The sequence below is a fragment of the Neolamprologus brichardi genome, chromosome 10 (assembly GCF_056152115.1).
Source record: "Neolamprologus brichardi isolate AB-2024 chromosome 10, ASM5615211v1, whole genome shotgun sequence".
Lineage (NCBI taxonomy): Eukaryota > Metazoa > Chordata > Actinopteri > Cichliformes > Cichlidae > Neolamprologus > Neolamprologus brichardi.
The window spans coordinates 21,690,225-21,713,513 of NC_142113.1; the positions used below are offsets into that span (position 1 = coordinate 21,690,225).

A 23,289-nucleotide genomic window follows, 5' to 3' on the forward strand; every position below is an offset into this window, starting at 1 on the left:
AAATATTTTACGGCATGGCAACATGGTCAAATTGTCGTAACGCAAGCACGACGGCGGATGTTTATTATGCATTTAAACAAACAAACAAACAAACAAACAAAAAAGCCGCACATATGACGGCTTGCATCTGTTTATCAAAGTAATTAAGATTAATAAATCTTAGCTATTCTAATTAATGTGCAAATACGACAGATAGGTTAAAATACGTCTGAAAAGTCAGATGGACTACATTTCCCAGAAAACCAAGCGAAAGGTGTCATCAGCCAGGCACCGGTGGCGTGGGTTTCTCTTGTCAAACTAGACACTATTTCTTCTTTTTGAACAGTATAACTAATTACTTGCAGTTTTAGACAAAATGACGGTAGGTCCAATCTTTTAATTACTCGCAGTATGAAATGGTTAATGCTAGTTTTTTGTAAAAAAAAGGAAATTTCTGCCTTAGAGCGTTAATTCAATGTGGCTATTAGCAAAGTTAGCTAACATGAGCTGTTGAGACAATTACAGAAATAAAAAAGTCTGACTCTGTTAAGCTGGATATTGCGGCTGTTATTGTTATGACATTCAGTTTGTGATTCTTTGCTCGACGGTACATTTCAGGAGCGGAAAGGAACAGCAAAGCTGGACTTTCTGAGAAAGATTGAATTGGAAATCCAGGAGAAATGGGAGAGGGAGAGAACATTTGAGCAAGATGCACCGACAACAGTCGGGGAAAGTACAAAGTGAGTATCTTCAGTTTTCAAGAACAACCACGTGATCAGTTTTCTGAACAGTTTTACAGTATTTCTCAAATTGTTCCAGATAGAGAATATCCAACTGTAAGCCCATATATAAAGAAAGATTTCCAAAGATTTGCAGCACACTGGAATGTGAAAGCAGTTTCTGTAGAACTTCCTTGTAGAACTAAATATAATACAGTTATTGTTTTATATTGCAATAGATATGTAGTATGTAGTACATTTTTTCTTTTGTTGCTGAATCATGTTGTCTGATGTTGTTTCATAGTTCACACTACATTCTTGGGAAAACCTGTTGGGTTGCAGCTAAATTGTTTTTTTTTTTTACCATACCTTTTTTTTTTTTAACCTTCTAGTAAAAACAAGTACCTGGTCACCTTTCCCTATCCTTACATGAATGGCCGTTTGCACCTTGGTCATACATTCAGTTTGTCAAAATGTGAGGTAAGTTAAAAGGCAGACATCGACCTGAGTCACCACCTGTTGCAAATAAGTTAAGATTGAAACATTTTGATATGTTGTCTCTTAGCTATTGTTGTTCATTTCTCTTCCTGCAGTTTGCTGTTGGTTACCAGTCTCTTAAGGGAAAGAAATGTCTCTTTCCATTCGGGTTGCACTGTACAGGAATGCCGATCAAAGTAAGTAATGTTGTTTTTTTTTTTTCTTTCTTTTTTTTTCAGAAACTTTTCATAAGATTTCTAGGTGTCTATAATCTGACATAATCTTATCACTTTTCATCATATAAACATGCAATTACAGTTTGTTCTTATTGTCCCAAAATCAACTTTTAACATAATTATTTTATGCTACTATCTATCTGTCATAATCCATCTCTCTTAAACAGATCTTTGTGTTTTTTTTTCCAATATTTTTAATCAATAATTGTATCCATCAGGCCTGTGCAGACAAGCTGAAGAGAGAGATGGAGTTGTATGGAAACCCTCCACAGTTTCCAGAGGAGGAGGAAGAAGAGAAACAACAGCAAACAACATCTGATGAAATCATTATCAAGGACAAAGCAAAGGGCAAAAAGGTTAGGATCACAGGGCAGAAATGCTACTTTCAAAATGAATTTATTATACTTATGCTATCATGATAAAAGCTTGAGCTGTTTTTTTTTAATGCCTTTTTTACCCAGGACAGAATTTGCAGAGTTAAGATGAAAGCAGTACCATAAAATTTGGTTTGAAGGTGTAAAAAATTAGTCTGTTATCTAAGTAGTGTATGGCTTCTCCATTTTTTTCAGATAAAAGAAAGTTTGTTAACATTCTGCAATCTCTTTCTCGTTTCTTTGCCAGAGTAAAGCAGTGGCCAAATCTGGATCCTCCGCTTTCCAGTGGGACATCATGAGGTCTCTGGGCTTAACTGACCAGGAGATTGTCAAGTTTGCTGATGCTGAACACTGGCTGGATTACTTCCCTCCTTTGGCTGTCAAAGATCTCAAAGGGATGGGAGTCAAGGTGGCTTTCTCTGTTTGTTTGTTTTTTCTTTCTGTGCTTTGATTAAAATTATTTTTAAGACTAAACTGCACATACCTTTTAAACATTCATGCAGTTTCATGTGGCAAAACATTGTAATTTTTAAATAAGAGACACAAAAAGTACAGTGACATTGATGCATCCATGTTTTCATGGCTAAAGGAAGGCACTGAATTTATTTAGTTGTGCTGACATGCTGTTATGTCATTACCTCATAGGTGGACTGGAGGCGTTCATTCATCACCACAGACGTGAACCCCTTCTACGACTCCTTTGTCAGGTGGCAGTTTGTTACTCTAAAAGAGAGGAAAAAGATCAAATTTGGTAAAAGGTGAGATGCTTTCACGTTTTCTTGTCGTCTACCACAAGGTTTTTTGGGGTTTTTTTTAATGATATAGGGAAAAAATCATCATAGTTTATATATTACTGACTTTTTTTAAGTGGCTTTCTTTCTCAATTCTGTTTAATTTGATGTCTTCCTTTTAGTCTTCTTTGAGTCTATTCTGAGTCTGTATATTCTGTTTATATTATTGAGTCTATATCGTGACTATTCTGAACTCGCCTGCAGGTATACCATCTACTGTCCCAAGGATGGACAACCATGCATGGACCATGACAGACAGACAGGAGAGGTAGACGTCCTCAGCTTGACAGAAAAAATTATTTATTCTGAAACTGTAGTACTGTTTAAGATTAGGTACACCTCACTAGTGACCCCCCAACAAGTTTTTTTGGTCCACATTGACATGACAGCATCACATAGTTGCTGCAGATTTGTCAGAACAAGAACTAGCAGGAGTGGGGCCCCATGTGGTCTTCTGCTTCGTAGTTTCGATATGTTGTGCATCCAGAGATGTCCTTCTGTCTGTAACAAGGGCTTATTTCAGTTGTTGTTGCTTTCCTGTCAGGTCGAAGCGGTTTTCTACTTTTTGGATCATTCTGTCTTTAGAGATGGTTGTGTCATAAAATCCAAGTAGACTAATAACAGCAGCAACAACAATGCCACATTCAAAGTGACTTAATACCTAATAAAGTGACAATGTTGAGGCGTATTTAACCACAGATTTACTGCAGGAAATGCTTAAAAATGTTTGTTTTACTTATTTTACCACAAAACTTTCTTACAATTTAAATTGTAGTGATTGAGGAACTTTTATTTATCAAATTTTCTTCCTTGACATTTGTATCTCACTTATAGGGAGTTGGACCTCAGGAATACACCCTGGTCAAGATGAAGGTCGTTGAACCCTACACAGCAAAATTCAAATCCAAGGTCTTTTATAGCAGGTAACAAATACTTAACAATGTACTTCCACAAAAAACAAAACAAAACTTTCTTGGAGATGACATTTTTACAAAGAAAGACTGATTTTATCCTCTTGAATATAACTGTCATCCTTTTTAAATCCTGCCACTAAGCCTTAGTTTCGGTACTTCCCCACAGCGGTATGAAAGGCAAAAACATCTTCCTGGTGGCTGCTACACTTAGACCAGAGACCATGTTTGGTCAGACCAACTGCTGGGTGAGACCTGACATGAAGTATGTTGCTTTTGAGACAACCAATGGGGACGTCTTCATCTCCACCAGAAGGGCTGCCAGGAATATGTCTTTCCAGGGCTTCACCAAGGAAAATGGAGTGGTGCCAGTAATAATGGAAGTACTGGGACAGGTACTACTTTTTTCATGTGCTGCTTCCAGCTACAGCAAAGAAGTTCAGATCATTTAGATGGATTTATTTAATTTCAGTGGAATAAAAAATAAAATGTTATCTAATATTAAACCAGCGGTTCATGTATCTGATTCAGTGGCCTTTTTTCTTTTTTTTGGTCTTTGTAGGATATCCTCGGCTGTGCCCTGAGTGCTCCTCTGACCTCCTATAAGATCATCTATGCTCTCCCTATGCTCACCATCAAGGAGGATAAAGGTATGAGCCAAAACGCTAGGATTAGATTTGTAGCTTAAATTTCAGTACATTTTTGTTCTTGAGAAATTGTGCCGTTTCTTTTGAGGCAGAAATTTCTCACATTTAAGCATCATAGTTGTAGATGGACGCTGTTGCTGATTGCACTCAAAACAGCAGGAATATTCCTGAGGAGTGGCACCCTCCTCTCTTATGTACTTGGCAATCACAAGTAGGGCTGTTCGATATAACAATATATATCGGATGACGATATAAAAACGTCTGTTACATTTTACGCTATCGTTTGTTTTGTGGTGTTGCAAAATAAACTGTTTACGGTAATATTTTTTCATCGTTTTGATGGTCACTGTAGAATTTCTTAAAGTTCTCTCTTTCTCTTATATTTAATATAACCACACTACAGACGGACAAGCGCCTGCTTTTATGCGTTGTGGTTGTTTATGTTCCACATAAACCTTTCACTATAAAGCTCAAGATCCTGTTGAGACTTTTCAAAATAAACTGAATCACGTGAAAGAGCACATTATTTATGGATGAGAATTAAAAAAGAGCCGCCAGGTGCTAAAAAATAAACCTTAGACTCAAACGTTAGAACAGGCTTTTCCCCGCAGCACGCCGTGTAATAAATACTCACAAAGAAAACGGCGGCCGTTACAACTTATGTCTAAAAATGTATCGTTTCATGCATCGGTTAAAACACTCGACTCCAGCTACATGACGCGCAGCTGGAAACACTTCCCGCAAGTCGAGCTGCCCGAGATTCACAGAATTTACAGAAAATGTTACATTTTTGTGATTTATATCGTTATCGGGACGATAAAATTCTTCTATCGGGATATGAGATTTTGGTCATATCGCACAGCCCTAATCACAAGTAGTTCTAAATAGTTCAGTTTCTCCACCTTTTGCTGTCTTCTGCACAGAATCTGACTGAAATTTGATTTATCCTCATTTATAACAGTCTTTTTTTGCTTGAGTTATATAGAAAAATCCTTGGGACTCAAAATAGCAGGACAAGGTCAAGGTAGAATTCAGAAGCATTGTTTGCAATGTCAAAAGATGGATGCTATAAGTTCTTGTTTCCCTCCAGCACATAACATTTGCAATCATTTAAAATCGACCTTATTGCAGAGTGTTTCTATTCTGTTAGAAGTCAGACTTCTCTATTTTTCTTGCCTGTGTTGCTCCAGGGTAGTAGTTTGTCTCTTTGTACTCATGTGTCCTATTGATGAATCTCTGTAAAGTTAGTAATAATTGGAATTTCTCAATGACTAAGTTGATATGTCACAATTTTAATAATAAATGCCCCCTGTGTCATCATGTTTCTGAGGGTTATGAAGGGTAATGGAAAAGAATAAAAAACTGCATTATCATTTTATAGATTTTATGCATTGTTGTGTCTTTCCTGTCTGTCTTAGGTACTGGGGTAGTTACCAGTGTACCATCTGATGCTCCTGATGACATTGCTGCTCTCAGGGACATCAAGAAAAAACAGGTGACGATATAAACCTACGAAAAGGTCTTGAGCCATCCTGCATTTCTTTATATTTTTCAAAGTTTTTCTTTGGATATTGACTTTTTTTGCACTCATTTTTTTATCCAGTCTTTTTGTCTGATCTGATCAAAGCAGAAAAAGGCATCTAACTCCAGGGATGAATAGTTTTGTGTCTACACATGACAGTCAACATATCGAAGAACTTTGTTACTTCAGGCATTTTTGATACTAGCAGCTTGTCAAAAAAAACGAGTTTCTTGTGTTCTGAAAACACAAAAAATGCTAATGATTGAACAGTTTCACAGTCATAAAATATTATTTTTGTACTAACAAGGTGATTTACAATAAGCTTTTAGAGGAAAACATATTTGGACACGGTGTGCAGTATGTCCTGAAATTTGCTTTTTGAGGAATCTGGACAAGTGGAGAACACAACAAGGAGTGACAGTCCTAAAAATTATCTATAGCAGTTAAACATGATTTAAAAGGCATTTCTTTAAGAAATGTGAAAAACTACAGGAAAAACCTGACACAAGAAAGGTGGCTGTCAAGATGTCATTTTTAAAGAAAACAGGGAGAAAAGGCTGAGGTATGCCAAATTACACCACATGATGGAATCAGTGGCGGCAGGTCTTAGGAAGTGATTCATCCAAATTGGAATTTTGGTGTCAGGAGACAGGTACAGCAGAGAGTGTGAATAACTGTAAATCTGTAAAACACGGTGGAGGCTCTGTCATGCATTCCAGCCAGTGATGTTGGTGATCTTGTTAAAACTGATGGAATGATGAACACAAAAAGTATCATGACATTGACAGTGTTAATCCACCAAAAAAAAACAAACAAAAAAAAAAAGGAAAGTTTTTTTTCTGTGGTAATGTCGTCATGTTTTAGAATGACCATGATCCCAGACACATTTCAGTAAATTAATCATGAATAAAACCGAGTAGAACACCATCAGTCAAGGGATGGACTCCCCAGAGCCTGGAGCTCAACATTATTGAAACTGTGGAATCCTACTAACAGAGAACAAAACAAAAGGCAGGCAGCATCCAAAGAAGAACTTTGAATGTCCTCCAAGAAGCCTGGAGAACTATTTGCGAAGGCTACTTAAAGAAACGACAAGAAAGTTTGCCTAAGAGAGTTCAAGTTGCATTGAATAGCTCATTAGAATTGTGCAGACTCTGTTTTTGCCTTATCTGCTGTATTTCCATTTATGTGTACAGATGTATCAATAAACCACTACACTTATTTACCATTTTCATAACAGAATCAAAAGAAATATAAAGGTTCTGATACCATCCAGCAATAAGTTCAAAATTTCTGAACCTTTCACATAAGTGCGTAATATTTCAATTTGATGTTAGTTTTGTGGACAAAATGTAGACATTTCTTCTCACATCCTCTTTGTTGATGTCACTGTTCTTTCTTGAACTTGGAATAAAAGGCGCTGCGGGAGAAGTATGGAATTGAGGACAAGATGGTTCTACCTTTTGAGCCGGTAAGCTGAACTAGTAAAGTCCATTCATTTTACTTATGCTGCACAAAATTCATGCATTCAGTGTCACCATGCAAAGTCATTGTGCTTTTATTTGTGTGCAGATCCCTATCATTGAGATTCCAGGATATGGCAACCTGTCTGCTCCTCTGGTGTGTGATGAGCTGAAGATCCAGAGCCAGAATGACAAGGAGAAACTGGTTGAAGCCAAGGAGAAGGTTTATCTGAAGGGATTTTATGAAGGGGTGAGTGCCATTAACATTCAAAGCATCTATGTTAGTCTAGTTAATTAACAAAATGCAGTCTGTCTGCAAAAGCCCTGCAGGTATACCTTTTTAGGTTTGAAGCTTGTATTGTTTATCTCCCAGGCACAAATCAAGTAATTCGAAGCTTAAGGCTAGCCTAAATCATTCATCAACTGTCTGTGGATTTTTAGGTACCCTCAGGTAGTTTTCTTCTGTTTACCATTGTTAAACACTGAAGCAAGAAGAAGTTCTGTAACCATTTGTGAGGCATAGCTCATTTGCTGGTAAATCTTGTAAATAGTTCAAACAGTGCATCAGTGTGTTTGACTTTCTGCTAATAATCTTCTGTCCTAGATCATGCTTGTGGAAGGCTACAAGGGCCAGAAGGTCCAGGATGTCAAGAAGCCCATCCAGAAGATGATGGTTGAAAGGGTAAAAAATATGCAATGTCACAAAAAGTTATTGTTTATTTATTTCTGTATTATTATTATTATTGTTGACTCTATTTTCATGTATTCCAGGGAGAGGCCATGATCTACATGGAGCCAGAAAAGCAGGTCATGTCACGTTCAGCTGACGAGTGTGTGGTGGCTCTTTGTGACCAGTGGTGAGTGCTGCAGGAACTGTAAAATAAAGTCGTAATTGTTGGTGTTTGATACTTTGAATTACAAAGTGACAAAAAGTTAACAGCTGGTTAAGTTTAAACTAGTTTCAGCCATTCTGGTCATGAAAATCTTGTAATTTTAACTTTTTAAAAACATTTTTAGTGTTTACTGTCTTCAATAAGCCTTATGCAAATATTATTTGTTCATCCCACAGGTATTTGGATTATGGGGATGCTGAGTGGAAGCAGCAGGCCAATGAAGCCCTGAAGTCTTTGGAAACGTAAGATCTCTGATGCAATTGATTTGCATTATATATCAAATTTGTCTTTTCTAGTGTTTTTGTGGGGGATCTTGTAAAGGTTCAGAACACCAATTTATTATTTGCCTATAAGCTTAATGCTGGAAATAAAATGTTTCAGTCCAAATTCTTGCCTAATTCATGTTTTATTTTGTTTTTTATGTTTCATTTTGCAACACCATACAGATTTTGTGAGGAGACCAGAAGAAACTTTGAGGCAACTTTGGAGTGGCTGCAGGAGCATGCCTGCTCACGTACCTATGGTCTTGGTAGGTGGTTTCTCTCTCTCTGTGTGTGTGTGTGTGTGTGTGTGTGTGTGTGTGTGTGTGTGTGTGTGTGTGTGTGTGTGTGTGTGTGTGTGTGTGTGTGTGTGTGTGTGTGTGTGTGTGTGTGTGTGTGTGTGTGTGTGTGTGTGTGTGTGTGTGTGTGTGTGTGTGTGTGTGTGTGTGTGTGTGTGTGTGTGTTAAATATTTATAACTAACCACCACTCTTATTTATCTTTAGCTTTGCTGACACTTTTAAGATCATGATTGTCTAGTTTTTTATATATAAAGATTTGAACTTGTATTTGAGCGATGCTCTTGGTCTATAGATGGAGACAAAGGACTAATGATTGGACACCTAGCAACACTCCATCTCTGATGGTTTTTATAAGAATAGATGCAGACTGAAGGCCAGCTGGCATTCAGCGCAGGACACTGCAGTACAGTCTAGGCTAGCTGTAAACTGTTCTTCACTGTATAAATCTCTCCACATGTTTTAAGAATAAAAAACACAAAGTCTGTCCAGTCATTTTACCAGACAATTAGCCTGTAAGATGTTTAACATTGTCACCAACCTGAGTTTAGCTGATCTGAGGCTGCTTAAATAGTCGATCTTTTGTAAATTCTTCTAAACAGGGATTCCAAAATCCTAAAAATCTAATCTGTGGAAAAAAGTGTCAAACTATTTGTGTGAAAGCACAAGTTACTTTGGTGTCTGGTTTGATTTGGTTTATTTGACAACAGAGTTACATTTTGGCTTGTGTACAGAAGATCACACAGTAAAGCCAAGACTTTGTTCTACATTTCCTCAATATTTGGCACCAGTGTGCAGTTTGACAAGAAAACATTGTGTTAAAACAGATGAGATGTCGGTTGTCATAAAATGAATAATTTTGGTTTTCTTTCTCCTTCGTGTGTGTGTGTGTGTGTGTGTGTGTGTGTGTGTGTGTGTGTGCGTGCGTGCGTGCATACATCCCCTGGTTACCATAGGAACGCGACTGCCTTGGGACGAGCAGTGGCTGATTGAGTCCCTATCAGACTCCACCATCTACATGGCTTACTACACCGTAGCCCACCTTCTGCAGGGAGGTGTGCTTAACGGCCAAGGAGAGTCCCCACTGGGCATCAAGTATGGATGCATCACACGCATGTGCACACAAATATGCAGAAACCAGTCCTTTCCAAATCATTGTTCATTTAAGTCTCGTCCCTTCTTTTGCACTAAAATAAATGTCAAATTAAAATGAACCATGTACAGTCAGCTATTGAATTATATAAAACGCACACAGTCACACCAAGCATTCAATTTCTTCTTTTCACCTCACTTGAACACAATAAGTATCTGTTTCTAGCCTCATTTATGTCTTTTTTTCTTCTCTTTTTTTCTCTACCACAGGCCAGAGCAGATGACTAGAGAGGTGTGGGACTTCATCTTCTTTAAGACTTCTCCGTTCCCTAAGACCAACATCCCTAAAGAGCATCTGCAGAGGCTTAGGAGGGAGTTTGAGTACTGGTACCCTGTGGATGTCCGTGTATCTGGCAAAGACCTGGTGCCCAACCATTTGTCATACTTCCTGTACAACCATGTGGCCATGTGGCCCAAAGACAAGTAAGTTTGCCCACTGGACTGACCAGAACAAAAACAGAGGACAGGAATGAGGGGCGACAAACAAAATTTCGAACCTCCAGCTATCAGCTTTGAATGACACTCTTATCATGCTACAAAAATGATGTTCTCTAGTGTAATTGTGACATTTTTTTCACATCCACTTAGCTGATGTTTCATAAAAATGTGATTGACAGTTAAATGAATATTTTTGGCAAGTGTGCTCAACACAACAAGCACCTCTAAAGAGCTCTAATTAACACATTATATCCCATTAGTTTAATACATGCAAAAGTAAAAGTGTAAAAACATTTCAGCAGTTCACGACTGGTACACTGGTCTAATTCTTGGCTTAGACGAGTAACTTTTTGGAGTTTCTGGTGGTTGCCATGGAAACAGTCCTTTTGAGTCTGTTTTATACCCTTATTTGATGTCACTCTTGGCTCGGACTCACTGGATTTGATCGTATTTTGTCGTAGTTTCCGCAACTCTTTCTGTATTTATGTACATAAGTTAAAAGAAGTTTTGGGTTTTTTTTACATTATGTTACAGTGACACTACAGCAAGGTGAGATGACAATAATTCAGATTCAGTAATAGAATATTTATAATTATGTCAGGTACTATATGCCTTTTTTTTTTTTTTTTTTGCATTATCAGAATGTGATAATACTGTGCTTTTTACCATTTAAGATGTAAATCAATAATCACAGTACAGTGTGATGTTACCAGTGTCATAATGATGTTTTTTTAACATACTGCCAAGCTTCCTTTTGTTTTGCCGAATGGGTATGATTTTTTTTTTTTTTTTAAATAAACTGAGCTCAGCTTTGCATTTGGGTAAACTTGACTATGATCATGGCAGTAATGATGAAAATAACAAGATAATACTAAAAAAAAAGATTTTTTTTTCTCTCTTTTTTTATTTTTTACAGCGGGAAGTGGCCACAAGCAGTGCGAGCTAATGGACATCTGCTCCTCAACTCTGAAAAGGTATGTGAAGTATTAAGCTGTATGTATTACTTTAAAATCATTTAATTTGCTATTAGGTTATAACCCTGTAAGTTTAGTACCATGCCCCAAGTCTAACATACCCCGTATATAAACAAACAAGGATATTTTGTTGCCATGATACCAGGTCTCTCTTGGAAATGAGATTTTTAATCTCAATCAGATTTTTTTATCTGGATAAATAAAGGACTAATAAAAAAATATCTTTCTGTTATTGCAGTTTAGTCAAGCAGGTCACATGAAGCAGTTTATCAACTCACTAAAATAACATAGGGTTTCCCAATCTAGCTAAGTGCTTGTTGTCAAGGAAGGATTGGCGTTGAGAGCCTCTGACCACTGTACCTTGACCACTAATGCCCATCATAGAAATACAAAGATATTAGATACAATAGAAAAATTTTAGACTCTGCTACTCTCTACGCACAGAGGTCCCCCCCGTTAGAACTGCCTTCACAGTCCAGGAAAGCTAGGGCTAAAGTTACCTGGTTAACATGAAATCTCGCTTCTTTCTGGTTTCATTTGATGGGATCTTTTGTGTTCCTTGACTGATCGACAGATTTTAAACATAACAGCCAAACATTTCTCAAATAAGCTTTAAGTTCTGAATGGTTTTAGGAATGCCATTTTCTGTTTTTGCTGCTGATTGTATTTTGTAGTTGGGTTCTTTTGTGGTTTTAAACACAGAAAGACTGTGTGGGTGGGCAGACCTGAAAGATTGCGGCTGCTAACATCTGTTTCTTTTATCGACCAGATGTCTAAATCAACTGGAAATTTCCTCACTCTCTGCCAAGCCATTGACAAGTTTTCAGCAGACGGTATAATCAGTTTCTTCTTGATTTATCTCTCCTTCTGTCTCTTTTATTTCTTTCCCTCTTCATAGTTTTCTTCTCCATGGTGCTTTCATCTTACCATGAAACCTGAGAGAAAACACTTCAGGTGTACATTTGGAACTGATTTCAACTGTGTTTTCCCAGTGCATGGGCTGTTATGGTTGATTATATTGTTAACATCTCTTATCCCCTGGTGAAGGTGTTTAGAAAATGAACCCATTTTCATAAGATAGATGAGGTTTCGATGTTGCGTATTATGAGTTGTTGTGTTTGTCAGGTCAGTCAGTGAACTGTAAGTAGGACATTTCTGTATAATTATGTAATATGCACACTTTAAAATAGAGAATGCATGATGTTCTCAATATCAATGTGTGCTCTAAGATGAGAAGCTTTTAATTAGTGTTCAACAAAGTTGTTGTTTCTGTCTTAAAGCTAGGAGGGATGTCTGCTGAATAACTGACGTTTTCTCAAGCTTTGGAATTTTCCACAGAGCCTCTGTACTTCACCTTTTGTTGAACTTTTTTGCAGAATAGAAAAAAAATGCTGTGTTCATTGTATATCCTGAATAGAGGATTCAGATAGTTGGATATTAAACTGGAGCAAATTACAAAAGCAGTTGCGTTTGTGAGAGTGACTGTATATCAGTTTTACATCTATTATATTGTACCTGTACAATCTGCTGTTTTAACACATGTTCTCATTTCCATTCTCAGGTATGCGTCTGGCTCTAGCGGATGCTGGAGACACAGTGGAGGATGCTAACTTTGTAGAGACCATGGCTGATGCTGGCATCCTGCGCCTGTACACCTGGGTGGAATGGGTGAAGGAGATGATTGCCAACCAGAACAACCTGAGGACGGGACCTGCAGACACCTTTAATGATCGGGTTTTTTCTAGGTAGTCTGAGAATTTAAAAGGGTCTGGAATGAAAAGGATTTACAAGTTCTGAAATGTATTGAATTTCAGCCTTGATAAAGCAAAAGAATCCACAGCTATGTCTGCATTAATAAATGTAAGGCAAAAGCCTGATTGTGGTTAAATGTTTTGAAAGTACATTTTTTTTAAAAATAATTTTCTTTCCTGTTTAGTGAGATGAATGCAGGCATCCTAAAGACAGAGCAGCACTATGAGAGGATGATGTACAAGGAGGCTTTGAAAAGTGGCTTTTTTGAATTTCAGGTAAATTAAATTTATAAAATTTCACCTCTGAGAGTCCTTAATCATTTTATGAGATCATATAAGAGACACTGTAGCATGATTTCAAGTACCCATAATCTACCAACAGTAGTAGAGCATTTAGATTCCAGATACTGCGGTCATCGTTAAATCAGTAGAAGAGACTGACTCGAGTTTCGCTGATGAACCTTGTGTTGTTTTATTGTGTGTATTTAGGCAGCCAAAGATAAGTATCGCGAGCTCGCCATCGAAGGCATGCACAGAGACCTTGTCTTCCAGTTCATAGAAAGGCAAACTCTGCTGCTGGCCCCCATCTGCCCGCACCTTTGTGAATACACTTGGGGTCTGCTTGGCAAGGTAAGAAACACATGGATTTAGCGTCATATTCCTGTTTTCAGGCTCTGAGTTGGCTCTGTGCTCTGACTTGACTCATATCTAACTTCTCCTTTCTGTTCTTAGTTCTTATCTGTCTTGTATATTTCAGAGTAAAACAGGAATACAGTCAAAAGAAACATTTTAACATCCAGTGTTTGTTTGTATTCATGAGTAGAATTGGGATCAAGGAGCTGAAAGCTACAGCTTTATGTAGACCTGCAGTAGCTCTGGGCCCGCTGCTTATTACCTGTGTGAAACGGTTACTGACTTTCTCACCGTTGATGTACATATCCACCGGGAGCATATCTTCGCACTATGGACCTTTTTCTCACTGCAGCATGAAGCAAATGCACACACAGGTGCACACTTCAAATAGCACAGGGAGACAAATATATTTTTAACACTCAAATTTATGAATATGAAGGAGTGCAGCTGTGATGGAAATGGGTTTTTGGCTGTCGCTAAGCAACAAAAAAAGCCCCAACACCAGTATGTTCTCCAGTCATGTGTTCACTACCACTAACTAAAGAGCTAAGAGGTACTCGGTACATAGAGAACTTACACATGCCACTGTTATGATACCATTGTGACCTCTGGTTGTGTAGTTATGATAACACTAAAGTTTGTGTAGCAGTTACCAAAACCAATGCTACCCAAATGCTTCACAGAAACACAGAGTAAGAGAACAAACTAGGAGAAAATTAAAAAGAAATTACTAATCAATTTAGCATAGGCCGTGCAAGATTTAACTACAATTTCAAAATTGGAATAAGATACAGTGTGATTCCAGTTGTAATGAATCACTTCAAATTAACATACAAATCTAAAAGTAAAAAGAAAACAATGGAGCTAAGAATGTCAAAAGAAATCAAATCTATACTAAAATGTATATTTTATAAAAAGCCTTACATATGAGCTTTTCTTTTTCTCAGAAAGCTTTTCTTTTTCTCAGAAAGCTTTTTTTTTTTCTCAGAAAGCTTTTTTTTTTTTTTTTTTTTTTTTTTTTTTTAATAAGAAATGATTAATAAGAAAACACTAATGAGGCAAGCCAGATTTCCTGGGCAGGGCTAACAGCAAACACTTGATTGCCTTTTTATCTTTAAACTTGAGGTGGGAACAATTAACAGGTTTCTACTTGAGGATCTGAGGCTGCGTACTACTTGGTATGAGAACAGCAGTCCCAGCAGATATTCTGGAGCTGGGCCCAGCCATGAAAGTTTTTAAAAGTTTACACTGCTCACTAAGTGACTGTTTTTTCTTCTCTATTTCTGCTTGACAGACTGGTTCTCTGATGAAGGCATCATGGCCTGTGGCCGGGCCCGTGGACGAGGTTCTGATTCGTTCCTCTCAATATTTGATGGAAACTGCTCACGACCTTCGTCTTCGCCTCAAAGCCTACATGCTTCCGCCTAAAAGCAAGGTAAGATATGAAGTTGTCTGTACACTTTGCCTTCGTGGATATGCTGTGACTTTTTGAGTTGCAACATAAAACAGACTGATGTAACTCTACAGCAGCATCCTATATCCTTTCTGATACACTTGCGAGCTTATGTCTGTGTTCACAGCAGGAAAGCCAGTCTATTGTTTGTTAACAGTTCCGCACTTCAATAAGTGGCTGTAGGCAGCTTAGAGAAAAGCAAAGCAAGTATTGACAACATCTAAGACAGGCAATATCTCAGGTTTCCAGGCCCCCGTTATTGATTTACTGGAAATGCTTTGTTGCCATTGAGGTAGGATTGGAAAGATGATGGGAAAAGAGAAAAGGAGAAAGGAAAAGGTTTTCTTTTTTCTTTTTCTTTTTTAAAATATAGTTGTTATTTTTTCATACGATAAGCGTTCTCAGCAGTAACACCTATGTTGTTAGCATGTGAGTTCTAAATCAGCCCAGAAAAGGGGATTTGTGAGTATGTACAAAAAATTAAAAATATAATAAAACCAAAAAGTAATAAAACCAAAAAATAAATAAATTGGGAACCTGGCCAGGGTATACTCCACCTCTCACCTTACGATGGCTGGGATAGGCTCCAGGCCCCCTAAACCCCACCCCCACGTAGAAAATATGGAATATTTTATCAAGTAACATACAGTAAAATTATTCAAACAAGAAATTCCCACAGCAGCATATATTCAGTATTTTCCCATTATAGAATAATATCTGTGCAACTTTTTACATACTGTGACAATATAATATGAAGGTACATTTGTGAAAACAAACATACAGTACAATTGTCAGCTGTCATGTAAAACAAGTTCACAGATCATTATGTCTGCTAAAGAACGCACGCGCACACACACACGCACACGCACACAAAAACCCCACTTTTTTCCTTGACTAATCTAAACCCTGTTGGAATCTGATTGAGGCCACCTTGTTTTGTGGACCTGATGTATGAATAAACAAGATGAATGTGAAAGGCTTCTTATAAACACAAACATTAATCCTGTTTTCCTTCCAACAGAAAGGTGACTCCAAGCCTCCAGCCAAGCCCTCCCACTGCACCATCTACGTGGCCAAGAGCTACCCTCCATGGCAGCACAGTGCCTTATCCCTGCTCGGCAAGCACTACAAGGTGGGGAACGAACACACAAAGCCCAACATTATTCACAGCATTAGGTTTGAAGATTTATTGTTTGCTGAAGAACTGCAGGTCTGCCTAGTGGTGCAATAATACGCTCATTTCTGTAAATCAATAATTTCAGAATTAAATGATTATGTAATTGAATTCTTTCAGTTTCTCTGTGTCTTCCTATCGATGCTCCTGTTTGTTTAAGTTTATTAATTTTCTTTTTTTCTTTTTTCTGTTCCTGTTTGTATGTCTAGACCAACAACGGGGTCCTTCCGGACAACAAAGTGATAGCGAGTGAACTAGGCACTCTGCCAGAACTGAAGAAATACATGAAGAGAGTCATGCCTTTTGTAGCCATGATCAAGGTAAAAATATTGAAAGGCCAACATTAATGTTTCACTATGAAGACGTACACAGCCCACTCTCCACCAATGATCATAAACCATTTTGTCATCTTTATACATAGATGAAATTTTCCAGAGACGTTTTTTCACTTGTGATTTCCTTTTTAATAAGTCTCTTATACAACACCCATAAGTTGACTGTTTTTTCATACTGATCAACTTATGATTGGTGGAAAGTCTTCCCTGATAATTTGTTGGGAAGATTGGAGTTGAAAAGCTATTTTCTTTTTCTTTTTTTCTTTTTTTTTTTTTTTAGTGCTTTGTGTTAAATAATAACAAAACTGTAGACAATACAATGAAAAATTTGAACAAGTGTTACACTGACATTACAGAGAAATTTCAGGAATACTTGTTCTGCACAGTTTAATGTGTTTATTGATTGAAAAGAACACAAAAGACTTTTGATGGGCTGTGTCAGCCACTTTTGATTTATTTGCAGCATCCACAAAAAATCTGTTCACTGTCTCGGCCGCAGGTCTGCATGTCTTGATTTACAATTTTCATCCCCACCTTTCATGTTACAAAAACGTTTCTAAAAGCAGTAGCCACCAGATGATACAAATATCACAAATAACATTATGCCTGCAGTTGCTGTTTCTGTTATATAAAGCTACATATTCACTCAAGATCAAGTGGTGCTAATAAATGATCAGAAGCATTGTTGCTTATTAAAATTTTAGAAGCCAGTTCTCTTGTGCTCTGGGCTTTGTTCAGGTTTCGCTCTTTCACTGCAGTGATCAAAAAGAATGAAGCTAATAAATAGTCATGATGAGCTTTGTATTCATCCACGGTTTGTCTCTCAAGCTGGTCTTGTATCTTTCATGTTGATTTATCTCCCTGCGTTATTTGTTTGTTTTTAACTTTTTTGGCTCATAAACATTTGTTTCTTGATAATCTTGTGGTGGTGGCATCAACATAGCAATGAACTTTTTGTGTGCGCTGTATTATAAACTAAAGCACGATTGCCTCAGTAATGAGATGAATTTTTATATTTCCAAATATCTCAGCTTCTGTGTAAAATTATACCAAGGAAATCCTCTGCACTTCCTCAATGGAGTTATTATTCATTGCCTTGTTGATCATTCGTAATGATAGCTCTGATTCTTATCATGTACAATGGGATCTTCTTTTTTTCTTTAGGAGAACCTGGAGAAGAATGGACCCAGAGTTTTGGATTTGGAGCTGGAATTTGATGAGCGAGCAGTTCTCATGGAGAACCTGGTCTACTTGACTAATTCTTTGGAGGTAAGCTTTATGATCCAACCTTTACCCCACGTTGTTGGTGTCTAAAATTTGTTGGACAACAACTGTGCAGCAAAGTGTGCAGAACTTTGGTTCATTGTGTCTTCACGTAAATGTCAAACTCGCACAGAGATGCTTTAAAGCTGAGTTTTACTCCCTTTGCAGAAGTAAGTTGAGGAAATCCTGAGCTCAGTTCTCTGCAGAAAATCCCCTTAATACCACTGTCTGCACAAAAGCTTAGCCTAGGCGGGGAAAAGGGGGGAAAAAAAGCCCAAACTCCCCAGGATACTTCTGCGAAACCAGCAGATTTAACCACAGAAAAGGAAAATTGCACTTAATGTACATCAAAGCAATAGCTCGGCTTAAATTCTCATGTTTCTGATAGATCATAGCTAAAGATAAGTTGATGACAAGGAAGACATAATGAAATGAAATACGCTGTATCATGTAGGACTAAAAAAGGGTGATACATTACCTTACTCACAAACTAGCTCTAAGAAGTGGGTTAACTGGTGTGGCTTGAAATAGGCTTGTAGATCATAGGACAGATGAGGAGAGAAGCACTTTGTCTGTTGCCATTTGTGGTCTTTAAAGACCCAAGTACAAACTAGTTTCTCATTACTGTAGCATGGTTAGTATGCCCAGCATTTGCCGGTGTGCATACCAAACGCACCTGTAAACATACTCCTTGTGGAATACACTGCTGAGCTGATTATCTTTTTTCCCCTCCATCGTTTCTCTTTGACAGTTGGAGCAGATTGACATCTTGTTTGCTTCTGAGGCTGATGACAAAGTGAAGGAGGACTGTTGCCCAGGGAAACCATTCAGTGTTTTCAGATCAGAGGTAAATACTTTTCAATGCTTATTAGCTTTGGCCAGATTTTGTGCGTGTTAGAGGATCACTTTTAGCTTTTTTTCCCTCACTAACACATTTGTCCACAGTTTTCATATGTTCTTTATGGCTGTGCTCATTTTACTGACTTATTTCATTTTGTGCAGCAGCCAGTGATGAACAAAGTAATTTGTTTTATACTCAAATCAAAAAGCCAGTTTTGCATTTTTCATTTCTCCTCGTTTTTTAATCCCTGTAGCCTGGAGTTTCTGTGTCCTTGGTCAACCCTCAGCCGTGCAATGGCATGTTTTCTACAAAGGTTGACATCCGACAGGGAGACAGCAGAGACAGCATCGTCCGCAGGCTAGCCAAGGTCAACAGACTCATTAAAGGTTAGTGAGACAAAAATAAATAAAGCCAAAATTATTTTTAATGACTAATTAAAAAGAGGATAAACGTATTTGCTCAGTTTAGTTGAAAGCATTTGGGTTCAGTTAACCAACATCATGTGATGTTCAACACACATTTGTCTTCTATCTTTCTGACCCATCTTTTCTACTCTTTCCCAGCCTGTTGTAATCATATAGAAGGAGTGGGGAAGGTTTGAGTGAACAACAGAAAACATCTAAAAAAACAACCCCCCGTAACAAAACAGAGTGACAGAGTGAATTGACTGGGCCAGTGTGATGGGTATGAAACCATACCTCAAGTTTTAAATGTCCCCAGTTACACAGTGGCCTTAACATTTGTGAAAAGTTTAGAATAACATGACTGAATAACTGAGCTAGAAGGGCCTTTATCACAGGGGGTTAAATATACAGTGGGGAAAATAATTTCTTGGTCCCCTGCTGAATTTGTAAGTTTGCTCACTTTCAAAGAAATAAACAATCTCTAATTTTATGCAAATTTCATTTTAATAAAGAGAGAGAATATCAACCCAAGCTTTACATAAATTACATAAAAGTGATAAATTGATTTGCGTGTCATTGTGTGAAATAAGTATTTGATCTCCAAGCCAAACATGATTTAGTACTTAGTGGAGAAACCCTTGTTTGTAAGCATAGCGGTAAGATGTTTCTTGTAGTTGGTCACGAGGTTTGCAAATATCTCAGGAGGGAGTTTGGCCCACTCCTCTTTACAGAAAGTCTCTAAATCATTTAGGTTTCTTGGATGGTGCTTGGTAACTTGAATCTTCAGCTCACTCCATAGATTTACTATAGGACTGAGATCTGAAGGCTGGTTAGGTCACATGACCTTAATGTGCTTCTTCATTAGCCACTTCATTAGCCACTCCTTTTTCATTAGCCAACTTCCTTCATATCATTAACAACTTTGCTGAGCAAAGTAGCATTGGGATGATCCACCACCTCGCTCTCTTTCAGCTATTTAGACAGCCTCAGTGTCTCTGCACAAAGACACTTACTGTAGAGCGTTCATTTACCTTCGCTTCAGTCATCTTTAATTCCAAGCTAATTTATGTGAGCTCTCTGATGACAGCTGACAGCCATATCATGCCGTTAAAACTGTGGCAAATATCTCTGCCAGTGTGTTGCTAACACAACAACCACCAGCCATCCTTCATCAAATTTGTGCGAACCGCTTGAGAAAGCTTTCCGCTGTGATTGCACAACCAGGCACTCTGCCTTTTGAGAGGTTCTGCTTCTGCTGTTTCCATATTGTCTTTTATGTTTGGCTTCAGTTTTGTGTTATGCTTTCAGATTTGAAAAGAAAAACTGAATAATGTTGGCTTAGAACAATTCAATATATGACCCAATTTTCTTTGTAGCCTGTTTTCTTTCACTTCTCTGTTCTCTGCCTGTAATGTCTCATCTCAATTTTTTTTTCTGTATATCTCAGTGAAGTCTCTCTTTCTTTTCATTTTTCCATCCTGCTTCTTCTTTTATATTCTGCTTCTTCTTTTATATTCTCCAATTTCCCCAATCTCAAGCATAGCTTTCTGTTTCTTACTGGTTTATCTATCCCACCTCCAGTACTTCTGCATTTTCTCAGTTGTTTTGTTTCCCATGTTTCTTGTCTCTCTTGCCTCACCTCTATCTCTATCCACCTTCACTCCACCAGATCTGTCCAGAGTCAAGTTGATGAGGTATGAGGACCCTTTGCTCGGCCCTCGCCGGCTGCCTGTCCTGGGACAGGAGGAACAAGGCAAACTGCTCATCTCCAACAAATCTGTGTTCAACATCAATCTGGAGGAGAAGAAGGTCACTCTGGCTGACAACGGCCTAACTGTAGACATTGGCGACACTTTGGTTTATCTGGTTCATTAGAATAACATTGATCACACACACACACACAGAGGTGAGGGGGCATGTTCAGTAGTTGTTGAGCTTTGTTGAAAATTCAAACACATCAAGAAATGTTACAGCAAAACAACTCATTTTGATTTAAAGCATCAGGGCAGCAACTCAAAGCTGTATCTGTTTTATAATTGATATTTCTGTTTGTAAACTGATGAGTGTGACATCAGGAAATACTGAAACTAGCTGGACCTAAAATGATGGTTTCTGTCTTCTTTTCTTTAAAACAAATTCTATATTTGTAGTACATCCACATCTGCCTCTGGGCTATTCCTCTGGTACAGTTTTCTCCTTAAGAAGTCAGTATTGCAAAACAGTAATAACAAAATACTGCAAACTTATCCTAAAAGTTTTGACCTTTTTTGTCATGGTTGCAATCAACGACAGCACTAGAATTTGTCATCTGTTTTGCAGGACTCAGGAACTCAGTCAGCGGTGTCCATATTTAAAATCGTCTGTAGAGTTTATTCTTGTCACAGAAAACCACCGTTTTGATGTATGTTTATGTTGTGAGACGGCTCCTGCATCCTCCAGAATGCCTGATGGTTTCATACAGAGGGTAACGTGCCTTGTGTTGTTTTATACATCCAAGGTGAGGCGCATCGTTCCCTTATGTTTGTCAGCCTGTCAGACAGCTTTCCTGTTTTCTAGCTGTGGATGGTGCTTGTCTGGCTTTTCCAGATGAATAATAAAACCTATGAAACATTAAACCTCTGTGGTGTTTGTCTCCCTCTAACCTCTATGCTGGCAGTAGCGCAATAAAACGAAATATGTTTACTTAAGAGTTATGCTTATGGGCATGTTTGAGATATCTGTGCTTTTCACACCTCTGTTAGCTTCTACTACATCACATCTCACAGGGAACTAAAGCTCAAGTGTTAAAATTACAATTCACGAGTTCAATCTAGATGTCTATAGTAAAAGGTTAGAGGTTATTTGAGGAGTAAAGCAGCCTGGATCCAACTACTGTATAGCCAATATCTCTTCTGTTAATTCACCAATTCTTTGTTCTAAAACAAAATGTAAAAACACACTGTGCATGAGGTTACTCTACCTCTTTGTCAGAATCAACCAACAATCTTGCAGCTGAAAAATTGAGTGAAAAACAGCAGGCACTTCAGTGGCTACATGACAGAGTCTCATGTTAAAATGTCAAACTTGCAATATTTGGGGAAAAAATCTTTTTTACAGCCTGATGGAAATATTGATTTGATTGACAGCACACCATCCAAGGTGTTTGTCAGGCCTGAAAACTGCTCTCACTGCATTTGTGCTTTTGGTCCCTTTTGGAACATTTTTAATGGAATTAACCTCCACAGGCTGCTTATATTTAATACTTTCACAATATAGTCCAGAGCTTTTTAAAGTGAAAATGGTGAGAAAATTCTCAGATTGTTGGAATTCAATATTTATCACCATTATAATAATTTAACTCTATGCTCGCTGATATTTGCAAAAATCCTCACAACTACCAATAATGAACAAAAATTGCTTATTGCGAGTAAATCTGTGCACTCAACATAGTAACAGGACATCTTGCATGTGTGGAACTTGTAAATACATTTCCCACTCTAATATTATGACCTCCCTCAAACACTCTGTTGAGTTCTGCTCTCAGTAAGCTCAGAAGAAATTGACTGTAATTTGTTTCCTTTTAGATTATTCTGTAATGCTTCTGGTGTTTGTTGATGCAAAGGTAATATAATAATAATCACATTTATTTTCATTTATTTTCTAGTCTTCCAGACCACTCAAAGAGCTTTTAACTACAAGTCACACTTTAACTATACATTCATGCAGCACTTTATTCTTTACAGTTAAAAAAAATGTGTCCACCTTACATCCATGGCCTTTTTAGATACACCAGTTATTTTAGCCATGTTTTTGAACTGTGGGAGAAACCAACACAGGAACAGAGAGAACATGTAAACTCCTCAAGTTCTGCGCCCCATCTAAGAAGTTTTGGTTTAGGTAAGTGGAATCAATTGTTTTGTGATGCAGAACTAATTGGCAGATATGTGTGTTTGTGCATGGTGCTAGCCAAGCCTGCCAGTCTTACCTTCTTGGTAACTTCTTGCTCCAAAAAACTAAGCTGGCTTTATAGACTGACATGGAATTTGATTAAAAATAGATCCAAGCTGAGACCACTGTACAGGTAAACTTAAAAGATTCCAGTGTGGACAGAAAAGCACAAGCTTCAGGCTTGTATCTCTTAGAAAGACTTTTACAGAATGACTTAATCAGGAATGACAGTGAAAATAATCATGAAAAAATGATGCATTGCTTTAATCCTGGGGACTTCAAATTAAACAGTATAATGTTTTAGTAATTTACTATGTTCCTCTTCACTTTTCTCTTTGGGTGTACTTGTGTGTGAACCGTCTTGGCGTCCAAACC

The 23,289-nt window shown here is 37.8% G+C and overlaps 1 protein-coding gene across 1 annotated transcript; it reads left to right on the forward strand.

The window, feature by feature from the left end:
* The first annotated feature begins 242 nt into the window (after positions 1-242).
* On the forward strand, positions 243-21,602 carry lars1b (leucyl-tRNA synthetase 1b). Its single transcript, XM_006784957.3, has 32 exons — positions 243-361; positions 598-719; positions 1,091-1,178; positions 1,292-1,372; positions 1,630-1,767; positions 2,033-2,194; positions 2,431-2,543; positions 2,781-2,844; positions 3,411-3,499; positions 3,657-3,882; positions 4,050-4,137; positions 5,553-5,629; positions 7,074-7,127; positions 7,229-7,369; positions 7,724-7,801; positions 7,891-7,976; positions 8,189-8,254; positions 8,459-8,541; positions 9,526-9,664; positions 9,932-10,144; positions 11,076-11,133; positions 11,903-11,966; positions 12,695-12,878; positions 13,070-13,160; positions 13,374-13,514; positions 14,812-14,952; positions 15,992-16,102; positions 16,354-16,464; positions 17,644-17,748; positions 18,494-18,589; positions 18,837-18,969; positions 20,657-21,602. Exons 1-32 carry the CDS (start codon positions 356-358, stop codon positions 20,860-20,862), a joined length of 3,555 nt encoding a protein of 1,184 aa, XP_006785020.1. The 5' UTR covers positions 243-355; the 3' UTR covers positions 20,863-21,602.
* Positions 21,603-23,289: the final 1,687 nt, after the last annotated feature.